This window comes from Melitaea cinxia, chromosome 1 (genome assembly GCF_905220565.1).
Source record: "Melitaea cinxia chromosome 1, ilMelCinx1.1, whole genome shotgun sequence".
Lineage (NCBI taxonomy): Eukaryota > Metazoa > Arthropoda > Insecta > Lepidoptera > Nymphalidae > Melitaea > Melitaea cinxia.
This window is the reverse complement of record NC_059394.1, coordinates 14,969,090-14,982,656: the sequence shown is the minus strand read 5'-3', so window position 1 is coordinate 14,982,656 and position 13,567 is coordinate 14,969,090. Positions and strand designations below refer to the sequence as shown.

At 31.5% G+C, this 13,567-nt stretch overlaps 2 protein-coding genes across 2 annotated transcripts; both read right to left on the bottom strand.

Annotated features, from left to right (window-relative positions):
• Positions 1 to 1,897: 1,897 nt before the first annotated feature.
• Positions 1,898 to 5,610, bottom strand: LOC123654123 (protein rolling stone-like). Its single transcript, XM_045590079.1, has 4 exons — positions 5,295 to 5,610; positions 5,056 to 5,166; positions 3,630 to 3,819; positions 1,898 to 2,283 (listed from the first exon to the last, which is right to left on the bottom strand). The coding sequence occupies exons 1-4, from the start codon at positions 5,608 to 5,610 to the stop codon at positions 2,055 to 2,057; spliced, it is 846 nt and encodes a 281-aa protein (XP_045446035.1). The 3' UTR covers positions 1,898 to 2,054.
• A 2,024-nt stretch (positions 5,611 to 7,634) lies between these two features.
• On the bottom strand, positions 7,635 to 13,546 carry LOC123657597 (protein rolling stone-like). The gene is made up of 4 exons (XM_045593122.1): positions 12,616 to 13,546; positions 10,364 to 10,477; positions 8,927 to 9,113; positions 7,635 to 8,448 (listed from the first exon to the last, which is right to left on the bottom strand). The coding sequence occupies exons 1-4, from the start codon at positions 12,929 to 12,931 to the stop codon at positions 8,265 to 8,267; spliced, it is 801 nt and encodes a 266-aa protein (XP_045449078.1). The 5' UTR covers positions 12,932 to 13,546; the 3' UTR covers positions 7,635 to 8,264.
• Between the last annotated feature and the right edge of the window lie 21 nt (positions 13,547 to 13,567).

Genomic DNA, 13,567 nt, shown 5'->3' with positions numbered 1-13,567 from the left:
GATATAAATATAATACTAATTATGTTAAGTAAGATATTTATAATATCAATTCACCTTTTTTCTATTAAACAATTTTTTCAAGAATATACATTCGTCTTTTTGAAAAGGACCGGATCGGGCATACTCGACCCGGACCAGGCAAGGTATGTAACGCAGATGATTGATCTGGACCCGATCAGGAAATCTTATCTCATCCTGATCAGGTCCAGACAAATCTTCTGCGTTACATAGCTTATCCGGTCCAGATCGGGCATGCCCGGTCCGGCCCTTCTAAGGAACACGAAAAAATTTCTACTCGGGTATAATTCGTTTTTCCTAAATGTCTTTCATGTACAGACATAGTTCAAATAAAATTTTATTATGGAGGTATAGATTTCTACAGATAATTATGTATAGAATTTTTTGATAATTATTTGCTATTTCATGTTGGATCAGGAAGTAGGTACGATATGTATAAAATAATGTTTGGATAATAATATTAATTATTACTTTAATCAGAAACAATCATCATTATCAGATCTTCCAAAAAAGTAAACTTAATAAAAATGATTCCCTATATCAAATTCAGGGAAAATAAACGAAATTTTCATTATTAAATGAAAAGCATCAATAGCTTGAGAAACCTTAATTATTTATAGAATGTTTTCTAGTAGTTTTATTTTTATTTTATTTATTTAAAAATTTACATCCACGGGCTTAAAATGCCCATGCCTTTTGTTAAACATGCATTACAATTAGATATATTAATACCACAGACGATTTGTCATACAAACTACAGATCGACAGTCTTGTGACTGCCTAATAAAACTAGGTTGTGAACCGACGCTGACGGTTTTTTTTCCTCTTACAAATACTCTTTGATCACTCATTATTCATTCATTCATAATTTCTGAACATTTTATTCATTTTCTTATCTATGTCTATATCTACACTTATTTGCTACTTATCATATATGTACACTTATTTCCTAGTTACCATAAATACTTACTACACTTAGCCTACGTTACTGTTAGTAACGTTTTTTTTAAATATATTTATTTATATATAGTTATTATTAATATTTATCTGTTTATTATTTATTTATTTCTGCTATTTACTTTCATTCCGCTACATTAAATACACCTATATAATTACATATCTACTTTATTTGTACATCAAACGTATTCCAGTAGTGTGACGCACTGATTTAGGTCCTATTGGTACTGTGTTGAGAACGCAATAGCGCAACGGTCACAGGACTAGCTTATGGTTGTTGCGTTGGCGATCGCGGGATCGATCCTAACACAGGGCATACATACGAGTATGTATTGGCAATACAGACATTTACCGTGGTTGGGCGTTGTTTATGTTACGTATTGTGTGTGTTTCCGGACCCTCGACACAGTAGTTAATTCTAGTGGGGCCGGTGAGTGTGGGGAGTTTATTTTTTATTTTATTTTTAACCGACTTCCAAAAAAGGAGGAGGTTCTCAATTCGACTGTAGAAGAAGAGGATATCTCTAGTTTGGTACCTTGATAAGGAAACCAGGATCTGATGATGGGATCCCAGAGAAATCGAGGGAAACTCTCGAAAATCCGCAATAACTTTTTACTGGATGTACCGATTTTGATAATTTTTAATTTAATAGAAAGCTGATGTTTATCATGTGGTCACATATAAATTTTATCGAGATCTGATCACTACTTTTTGAGTAATCTTTGATAACGCGTAGTTACTTGACTATTTTTTCGTCGATCTACGTTGTATTACTTGTCGATGTAATTGAAGTCGGTTTTTTTTCGTTTGTCTGCAAACACAATTATTCATCTACTAGATGTTTTATATAGAACTACAATTATTTAATTTAATATTAAGCTTCAAAAGAGTCAAGAAAGAGTAAATAAATAAGAAATACAAGCAGGTATAATTGTTTTTTAATTCAACCAACCAGAGTGATTACAACAAATAAATAAAAATTAAAACATCATGGAAAATAATTAAAGCTATGGCTACGCTTAAATAATTAAGTATTTAAGTAAACTATTATATAAATTCGATGTCGAATCAGTCATTAATTAGACCATAGTAGTTTGTGGGTTAGTGTTATGAAGCGCAATGTCTTCGTCGACGTGGACGGCTACTGAAGGTCTGAGAATACGGTTGGCAATTGCATCCCGGGCCATTCCCAGACCGATAGTGACAAAGTGTAAGCATATGAGAAGCAGCCCTGTCACGATTACGACAACCGTTGCAGAGCCCGGTTGGCTCCAGTTTATTACAGGATAGATAAATGGTTGTCCCAGCCTGAAAATATATGAAATTAATGATTATAAAAATAGTATTTCAAGCGAGTTTCGATTGTTTTCGGAACAATTGTCTTGATGACTTTAACTTATTATATTATGGCCTTCCTTAAGAAACAAGTTATTTAATTAAAATCTATACAAATAAATAAAATTGGAGTGTCTGTTTGTAATATTAAAATAACTGCTTTTTACTAAATGCATATGGATGTATATACACACGATACATATACCAAAAACCATTTTTTATAATTTTTGTCGTCTGTCTGTCTGTCTTGTTCCGGCTAATCTCTGAAACTGGCTGAACTGATTTTGACGGGACTTTTACTGGCAGATAGCTGATATAGTATGGAGTAACTTAGGCTACTTTTATTTTAGAAATTTATTTATTTTATAACCCTGTGAAGTGAACAATAACTTTTTTGTTAAATCCCACGTGGACGAAGCCGCGGGCACAGCTAGTATATAATATAACATAAATAATTTTATTAATTTTAAGTGTCAAAGAGACGTATCTCAATTTCAAAACTAGTATTGCTAAAAAATTAAGAATATAGAAATAAGAATTATAAATTTACATTAATTTCATGTAGGAGATCCTAATTAAGAAAAAATATATAATCTTTTAATTAAATATAAAAGTTTAATAACTTAATAATAAGTCTATAATTTTTATTCTCAGCTGCATTCTCAATTTAATTCGTAGGTCATGTTTTTCGTTGAGTGTATAAGGCAAAAAAGTCACCTTAAGTTGAGCCCTAAAGACGAAGATTTCTGAACAATTTTTAATTTGTTTTGTATTAATATCATACAAACCTATTGTCTTTATTTTTTGAAAAAAAGGAAAAATATCTAATAAAACCCAACAACACATAAAAATTACAATTATGTACACAATTTTATTTTATTCCGTCATCCCAAAGAAACCGTGCTTTCGTGATTAAAAATATCCAGTAACTACAATTCGTATATTCGTTATATCTTTATTGTACTATTGATGGTATTTATGAATAAATGCTAAAAGGAAAGATATATTAAAACCCCCTTTTTTTGTAAAGAAGAACCTCTGTTCAGCAATGGAACATTAACAAGTAAAGAAAGAAAATATGCAACGTAGTTATAATATAATAATCACAAAATAAACGAAAAAACACATAGTATTGTACAATAATTACAAGATGAATATTCAAATAATGACATGCACATGCAAATATCTGAACGATGTTTAAAATCGTTGCATCATAATAAATTGGATGTTCGTGATTAAAGAAACAAAGGCAATATCAGGTATCGCTAAAAGGTTAGCTATTGTTCTATATAAAAATATTATAATGTTTATAAACTTACGGATCCGTGCCGCCGGCAAGATAATAGATGATGTTGAAGAACACGTAAACGAGCGCAAGTGCAAAGGGATGCACTAGATGTAGCAAGCGGGTCGGATGCGAGGACGTCATATGGTGTATGAACATAATGAGTGAATTGATCCCGTGGATTGCGATGTCCAAAGCTTGGTTCATTTCTTCGAGGAAGTTCGCTGTAATAATTTACATATAAAAGTAATACTTTATAAACAATAACTAATAATTATATATACAAGTAACGAAAAAATATAGATTTTTAATATTTTAATTTAACAGAGGTATACATTAATATAAATGTGTGTGTGTGTATTGTGTAGATATTTATTTATTTATTTATTTATTTATAAATATTTACGAGATTATTTAGGTTAGGTTAGTTGAAAAATATGAAAACACAGTAGATGACTGAGTTATAAGATAGCTTGTGTGATTTTAATATATATTTAAGTAAATGTATGAAATAAATTAATATTTATAATATACTAGCGACTCGTCCCGGCTTCGCAAGAGTGCAATGCTGATACTAAATAAAAAACAAAATAATATTTGTTTTACTTTTATTTTATTTTTTTATTGTACACCTACATACTATACTTTCTTACACATACCAAGGTTGGCTGGTAAACAATGCATTAGCGTTAAGCCCACCTTTTGTACACACTTGTATTAGTGTATTTATTGTACAATTAATAATTTAAATCAAATAAATAAATATAATATATGTGCAAAACATTTGTTTATTTAGTACATCACATTAGAAACCTCTAAAACTATCAGTAACCCTCTACTATATTATGCATGTATTATACATATAAACTTTCCTCTGGAATCACACTATTTACTAAAGAAAATCGCATCATAACCCGGCGCGTAATTTTTAAGATACAGATAAGACTTTAAGCACACAGACAGCGGGAAGCGACTTTGTTTTATACTATGCAATAATATATAATAATTGCGTTTACTATCGAAGAAAAAAAAAACACATAAAAAATTTACAGTCGTATTGAGACTCTCCTCCTTGAAGTCGATTAAAAAGTAATTGAAATACTATTAGTATGAGTAATAGAGATATATCCTGCTCAATATCTGGAGCAGCCCGAATGGGAAAGTACCTCGACCTTACAGAAGATTACAGCTAAATAATATTGCTTTCAAGCAGTATTGTGTTTCTGTTGGTAAGTAAGGTGACCAGAGCTCCTGGAGCGGATTGAGGGTAGGGTCGACAATGCGTTTGCGATGCATTTGGTGTTGTAAGCGTCTATAAGCTACGGTAATCGCGTTCGCGTATCAATTGAGCCGTACGCTTATGCTCGCCGTACGCTTCTTTGCCGACCTAGTTGTAAAAAATAAATAAATACGAATCAAATGTTTTTGTTATTAATCCATCAAATAATAAAAAAGCTTACCATTAAAAAGTACAGTCCAATAAAATAACGTGATGAGAAAAGCCAAGGGAACGGACACATTGTGTAGAACCCAAAAAGTTTTCACGTACCATGGCAAGTTGAATTCAGCGCCTGTTAAGAATTAAAAGCATCCTGTGTTTAAACGAAATGCAGTTACTAGTAATAAGGCAATTTAAATATCAATACTTAAAAAAAAATCACTTATCATAATATCATCATGAAAGTAAAAATATACTTACTTATAGGACCATAGAAGTAACAACGTGCCGAAATCGCCGTTCCGAAGCCGGTAGCAAACATATTTAACACTAAACCCCAGTGAGTTATATATATGAACCAGAAACTGACAGACACGGGGCTTTTTATGTAGTATACGAGTGAAGTTATCACTATGCTCAAAGAGGAAAGAAAAAAGAGAGTTCTCCATACTAAAAGTGGCAGAGGGGACCGGGTCGTCTGCCAAACACTTATAAAAAAATCCGAAGTTTTCGGGTGTCCTAAACTTAACATAAGTAACTGACATTCTTCTTTAAAGTATTTCTTGACAGTGTTCATTGTAACTGATCGCACAAATACTGATACTAAGCGTATCGTTATCGTCTACACATCGTATCGCCGAATTCGGTTATCGCGTGTCACAATGTACAAGTTATTCATGCTAAATCTTAATCTGGTTCAAAATCTGGAACTAATATTCGTTTTGGGCGTTTCCTTAAATTTTCAATAACGCTGCTGGGGTTTGTTTGTATCCTTTTAATTATTGTTTATTATTAATATCATGTATTACTTAACGACTGTCCATGTAGAATAAGATTTTGTTGTGTAATAGAGCCACAGTTTTAGCCTTTTACTCATTTTCGAAATATTTGAATACTATGTTCATGCAACAAAATCATGACCATATAGAAAGGTCACCTCGGTTTAAAAATTAAATAATATTTACTTTTAAGTTTCGTTAATAGTTGCTTGGAAGAAGTTAGCTAGTACTTTATATCATTCGTCACGTCAAATGAAATTTCAGAATTGCTTAAATATTTTAATCAAAAATATATTTATAGTATACAACTTGATTTCTCCTGTATGGAAGTAGTATTAGTTATACTACTATCATTTATATGCATGTTAAACCTAACCTCTAACGGAAATTGATGTAACACCTCCATGTAGGATTACTGTAAATTGATACGGTTTCTATTGTATTAAATAAATGCTAAATATCATCAATAAATAAATGTCAGCGTTAACTGTGACGTATCTACCTACTTGTAAATCTTCTATAAAAACCTTACTTTTCTTTAATTGAGAAGTTTAGTTGACAATAAATTGTAGTTGTATTGTTTCCGAGGCCGCACATCTCAGTTCGTTTTTGTCATAATTTTTCGTCCACCATTGACCGATGGGATCTGTAGTAACGGTCATTTTAGTATTTTGAAGTTAAAAATAATGATCAGAATGGCATTAATTACAACTATGATCACTGACGAGTCACCAGGATGATTACAATCTAATAATAGAATCTATACAAGGACTAGCAAATCTGAAAGGACAAATAAAATTTAATTATATTTTTTGGGTATATTTATTTTCAATTTATAGTATAATGGCTAACTTCCAAAGACGTTAATTTTTAGTTCAAACATTAAACCTACTTATACTAATAATTGTAATTTATCTAATATATAAAATTCTCGTATCGCGGTGTTTGTAGTTAAACTCCTCCGAAACGGCTTGACCGATTCTCATGAAATCATGAAATTTCATATTGGTAGGTCTGACAATCGAACAACAACTATTTTTCATCCCCCTAAGTTATAGGGAGGGGGGGATTAAGGGGGTTAATAACATATATGGCAAAACAACGTTTGCGGGGTCAGCTAGTAATTATATATTATACTTCCACTAAAATATTCTCGTTCTGTTATATTTTAGGCTTTTCCTTGATAAGCTTTTAATAATAGCAGGTATGCTAGATATTGTAATGTTGGTTGCAGCTACAACTAGGTTTGCAGACAAGCATACGGCTCACCTACTTGTAAGCTGTTACCGTAGCTTAGACACCTACAACACCAGAGCATCTTAAGCGCGTTGCCGACCCTACCCCTAATCCCCCCTTGGAGCTCCGATTACCTCACTCACCACAGGAAGACAACCCTACTTGACAGCGGTGTTATTTAGTCGTGATCTTTTATAAGATTGGGGTACTTTGACCCGTCGGGCTACTCCAAATATTTAGCAGGATATTTTCTTCTGTGCCCTATGCCTACAATGCGGCCTCCACAAGTTCGCGCCAAAAATGGCGTTGTTGGGCAAAAACTCACGAGTGTTGCCCATAGTCACCACGCTGGGCAGGCGGGTTGGTGACCACAGGCCTGGCTTTGTCGCACCGAAGACGCTGCTGCCCGTCTTCGGCCTGTGTATTTCAAAGCCAGCGGTTGGATGGATATCCCGCCATCAGTCGGCTTTTTAAGTTCCAAGGTGGGAGTAGATCTGTGTTCTCTTATCTCTTACGACACCTACTTTGCTGTCATAACGACACAGCAGATGTAAAATCTAATGAACAAAAAATAAATAAACTCAAATAATATTTTGGACTTTTAATTAAATATTTCAATCATAAAGTATTTGTAACAAATTTCTGGAGGAACTAGATTCCTCCAGTAGTATGTTAAGCTACTGTCATTTATATTTATACCTTTTTTTTAATACCTCTAATGGAAATCGTAAATCGACGTTTCTTCTTATTCAAATATATTTAACGAAGAACCTTCGACACTAGGGTTAATTGTAAATGGACGCATATTTGCCAATAAAAATAAAGCTTAAGTATACAATTTATTTACAAAGTCACGTTAATAGTAATTAATATATTTAACGTCAACGAACAGTTTGAGTTCCTTTTAATATATACATATGTAAAAATCGCAATAAAATGTTGTCTTTATTCAGATTTTACATTCCGTCACAGAAAACTTATCAGTGTAATAAACAACTCTAGTTAAGATCTTTTCACAAAAAAAGATAACAGAATTAAGTAAAATATACCTATCGTCACATATGGGATAACACTTGCATACACTCGCTCTCACATATTTAAAAGTTTTTATATATTTTATAGTTAGTAATCCATGTAAAAATTACAACTTTGGCAATTAGCAATGTTAAGAGTTGTGGCGATTTTATTCCACAATTATGGCACTTAATGTTGCGGCTTAGGCTAATTGAAAGTTGTCATCATTTCTCGTCCACCATCGACTAAAGGCGTCTCTTGCAACGGTCATCATTGCAGTTAGGAAGTGAAAAACAATAATCAATATAGCTGCAAATACAACCGTGATCATGGATGTACCGGCATTGTTCCAATCTAATACAGGATAAATGTAAGGATTGCCGAACCTGAAAGAAAAATTTGAATTTCATTATTTTGTTTGGTGTTACTTTATAATTTGTTGCCCATTGAAAAAAAACCTATTCGTAACATAAAAATCTAGTCAAATACAAATGATTTTAGTGGTATCGGTTGAAAATCATTAATTTGAACCTTTATAAAACTAAATATAGACGGACAATTTTCAAAATATCTGTAATTTTAAAGATCCTTTTTTTCCTGCTATTTTCTTTATTAATAGCAAGATTTAAAACAAATCTAGTATATGGGATATATTCCTATTACTGTTTATTTATATTATATTAATTAATCATAGTTTCTCATTATTTTCTTATATACATAATGGAGTTATCAAAACAGTTATAGATATTACTAAATTGTTCCCAACTTATTTCTGATATTTAGGGAGTTCATGACATACGCATAATAGGTAATGTATATGTTATTACAAAATTACATTATTAATAAATGTAGTAGTGTACATACGGGTCTCTTCCATCAACGGAATAATATATCACAGTAAATATAACGTAAACAATAGCAAATAGTATAGAGATGTAAAAGTGGAGCAGATTTGTTGGTTGTCGAGCTGTGATGAGCAGAAGGAACATAATGACACTGTTTATCGCGTGGATGAAGATGTCCAGCACGGAGTCTACGGCGAACTCCTCGTCTGGAAATGAATGATTTTTATTATTAAACTCCTAACAATTATTTATTTATATTTCTTATTCAAAATTATTACTTAGTGGTTAAACAGTTTGTATATAATTGTAGGTATTTTTGTTTTGGAGCGTGCAATATTTAATACTAAGTGGTTATTCTCAGGAATTGACTGAGGAATATTATAACAAAGAAGTGTAGTGCCGATTTGGAGGATACTTTATTAGTGTTTTTCATGTTACATTGTGAGCTCATCCGGTAGGCACATAACGCTGAGCTGGTATTAAAATATTTAGTCTTATACGGTAGACTTAGGGGTGTTCATAACTAAATATTTATCGTAATCTATAAGACCGGAAAATGAGTCACTTTTGAGGTTATAGATATTAGGTGTTACTCTTGAAATCACGAAAATATTTGTAATCTATCGCATTTGTTACTTATCGTTTTATTTATCGACGATTTATTAAAGTAAAGGTATGAAATGCTAAACCACTAATTGATTTTATTACAGAAATTACACTTCAGAGCAGAGTCACTCTTTTAAATTTTATATAAAATAAATAATATTTAAAATAAATATCAGAAGTTTCTTTATTTAAGTAGGTTTGAAAAGATTAATTTATTTATTTCTTTATTTACACTTTTTTGCACACCAACACAAAAAGTAACATAAATTTAATTAAGAGGACAAAAATAATAAATTTACATTAGTTGCAACAGGCGGCCTTATCGCTAAAGCAACGATTTCTTCCAGGCAACCTTTGGGCAGAGGACTAGAATAGATCTTATGAATCGTTATTTTGCAAATTATAAGTATATCACATTAAAAAAATTAATTACAATTATGTTGTAGCTATCACTGAGTCGAAATGTAGATTATGCAGAGAAGAGTCGACAAGAAATTTCATAATTACTCATTTAAAAAAAAGTGTCAAACATTATAAATTTCGTCGTATTAAATAAAGAGCCACTAAACCCACACATTTTTATCTTTAATATAATCTTGAACAGAGTAATATGCTTTATCTATTAAATACTCATTAATAGGTATATACTTTAAAAAAATTTTTGCAATTGTAAAATCGTTTGTGAGATTTTATTATGCATATGAATATCATAACCTAATAATTCATTCTTATAATACTATGAATGTTTTAAGTGCCCAAAACAATACAATTTATTAAATGACCACGAAACGTTTTCTTGTTACTGGCTCTTGTTACTGGTGGTACAATTATACTTTGAAGGTTTACTTACTTGCACTTGATAAAAAGGCCCAATAAAAGACGGTTATGAAAAATGCTATTGGAATTGTCAATGTGTACAACGCCCAATACACCTTAATATACCAAGGTAGACCAGAGCTGTCATCTGAAAATATATTTAAAGTTTATCATAGTTCAACATTTGATAAGAAAATACTTATATAATAAGTTGTTAAGTGCTGGCTTACAGGACAGACATTACACAATAGAACAATTACTTTTTATAGTCTTATTTTTAACCGATTTCTAAAAAGGAGGATGTTCTCAATTCGAGTTTATTTTTTAATGTATGTTACCTCAGAACTTTTTACTGAGTGGACTGATTTCAATGATTTTTTTGTAAATCGAAATGTGATGTGGTTCCATTTTAATTTAATTGAGATGTAACATGTGCTTTTTAAAATATCGCTATTAACACGTATTTATTTGACTTGATGATTTTGATTTTAATTTACCGCCCTATAAATTAGGGGAAAAAGGTAAAAGCAGCATATGTATAAGGGATGTGTAATAAATAATTGATTATTTTCGGTGAAGTTTTTGGCTGACCTTTTTTCTTTAGGCGGCCCGCTCATTCCATAAATACAATGGTGTTTTTTTTTTTTGTTATCCATTGTTGTGAAAATCGATCACTTTTTCACATCGCTCTATCGATCTGCGAGGAGCGAAGCAAGCAGAGCATACGCATAGGTATATCTTGTTTCGCCCCTCGTAGAATGCCGTCCTGGGTCGGTGCTGCTTATGGCCATAGGGTTAATACGCCTCTGGGTAAAACACAGTAGTCGAAATGAAAACCTTCTCCTTTTTTTTTAAATGTCGGGTTAAGTTAAAAAATCTCTTCATTTACGTAGGCTTTATATTTATAAGCTCTCTTAAATCGCTATATTACCATAATATTAATCTTTAAATAATTGTATTTGGAGGCAAACGAAATAAAAAACGACTTCAACTATATCGACAATTTATACAACGTAGGTAGACGAAAAATTAATCAAGTAAATACGCATTATCAAAGATTACTCCAAAAGTTGCAATCAGATCTCGATGAAATTTAAATGAGATCACACGATGAACATCGGCTTTCGATTAAATTAAAAATCATCAAAATCGGTACATCCAGTAAAAAGTTGTGTGGATTTTCGAGAGTTTCCCTCGATGGGATCCCATCATCAGATCCTGGTTTCCTTATCATGGTACCAAACTAGGGATATCTCCTTTCCAACAAAAAAAAAAAAAAAGAATTGTCAAAATCGGTTCATAAACGACGGAGTTATCCCCGAACATACATAAAATATATATATACGGTCGAATTGAGTAACCTCCTCCTTTTTTAGAAGTCGGTTAAAAACTGACTCCAACTGAATTTTTGGTTTTCTGATTTCATTCGTACTATTACAGATCCGTTTCTTAGTGTGATATCGCACCTCATGCTTACAAGTGATACTATTACTAACGAAATTTTTTTTTGTTGTAGTTAACTCCTTAAAAACGACATAAGGCGCACGGAATCAAAAAAGTTTGAGGAGTGAAATCGTGTGAAACAAAGAAACAGCAGTAAAACCTGAAGTGAGATAGAGCGTTTTTAGCTGAAGCAAGATATATCTAATTATAATAGTATGCTGATATGAATAGCAAACATTATTTATGTTTTGATTTTATAGTTTTATTTTTTAATTTACTATATTTTTATATACTTACTAGAACTTTTTAATTTTTTAATATCACGCTATTCATTCAGGAGTAAACTCCATTCGCATTCAGAACTGACACACACACTTTTTTTAATAGAGTAATAGACGAGAAAATATTACCTGCAGTACTAAGTAATAATATGTAATTGGAATTTATGTATTCTACTTAGTATGAAATATTCTCATTCCGTACTATTCAAGGCTTTTCCTTGATAAGTTTTTAATAATCGCAGGTATATTCGATATTGTAATCACAAATACGTGTATTGATATTTGAAATAAAATACGAAATTTCTAAAACACTTTTGTTTAATACTTTAACGTCTGAGACAGAAAATTACTCATAGATATTGATTTTCTGTATTAGACATTACAATTATGTACTTTTGTTTAATATTTTAATGTCTGAGACAGAAAATTACTCATGGATATTGCTTTTCTGTATCAGACATTACAATTATGTATCTACTATATATGAACTAATAGATTACACTTACGATTGGCACGTAAATTTTGTTGCACATAGCCATTTAATTGTTGAAATTATTCTTACCAGGATCTCCTTTAAGGTAAATTGTAGCTGACACGACAAATCCAAAACCACTAGTTATAGTTATTAACATTACGCCCCAAGATGTCATGTATAAGAACCATAGTCCTGCATTTGAGAAGTACATTGTTGTGATTGTAAGTGATGATATAAAAATTCCCAGGCATGTTAAGAAAAGCAATAATCTCACAATCAACAACGGTAGTGCCGACGTACTACTTTGAAAACAACTCAAGTAAAAATCTGAATTACTTTTATATTTTAAACCAAACATATTACGTCGAAATTGTTTCTTGAAATACTTTTTTACTGAACCCATTTTGTCCACTATTATTTACTACAAGGTAGGTCACACACAACAGTCACTATCGGTTGTCCGCGGATGTGTCAAACCAGCGTTATAAGTTTTCAAATACTGTTCTTATCTCTGATAAGATTTGCGATCGATTGTATGACACTTTTTTTAGAAAATTAAAATAACCTCTTCTGCGATTTCGCTTTTATGCGTCACTACCCACACATTCTCTGACTTAAGGAATCTCAATATCAGGACAAATACCCTCATACGTAACAGATAATATTTACTATTTAAACAAATTTGAAAAAAATATTTATCGACATAAACAAATTTGTAAAGATTATATATAGTTTTGTACTCATTTATACAACGGTGGAAAAAAGCATGTATTTTGATTCGGAGCGTTTACCAAACCTACACAATAAAAAACGTTTCAGAAAAACAATTAAAGTGCCTGCGAGTTCCACAAAGGTACTGACTACGACGTAAAGGGAGTATTCTTTACTGCACAACACATTGTAAATGCGATTACACGCTCATATTTTATGTTGTGTGTACCACACCTAAGTGCCTATACTAAAATAGAAAAAAAAAAAATAACTAAATGTATAAGAAATAAGAGAGGCACGGATATTTTTAAAATGTTGGTGTACACAT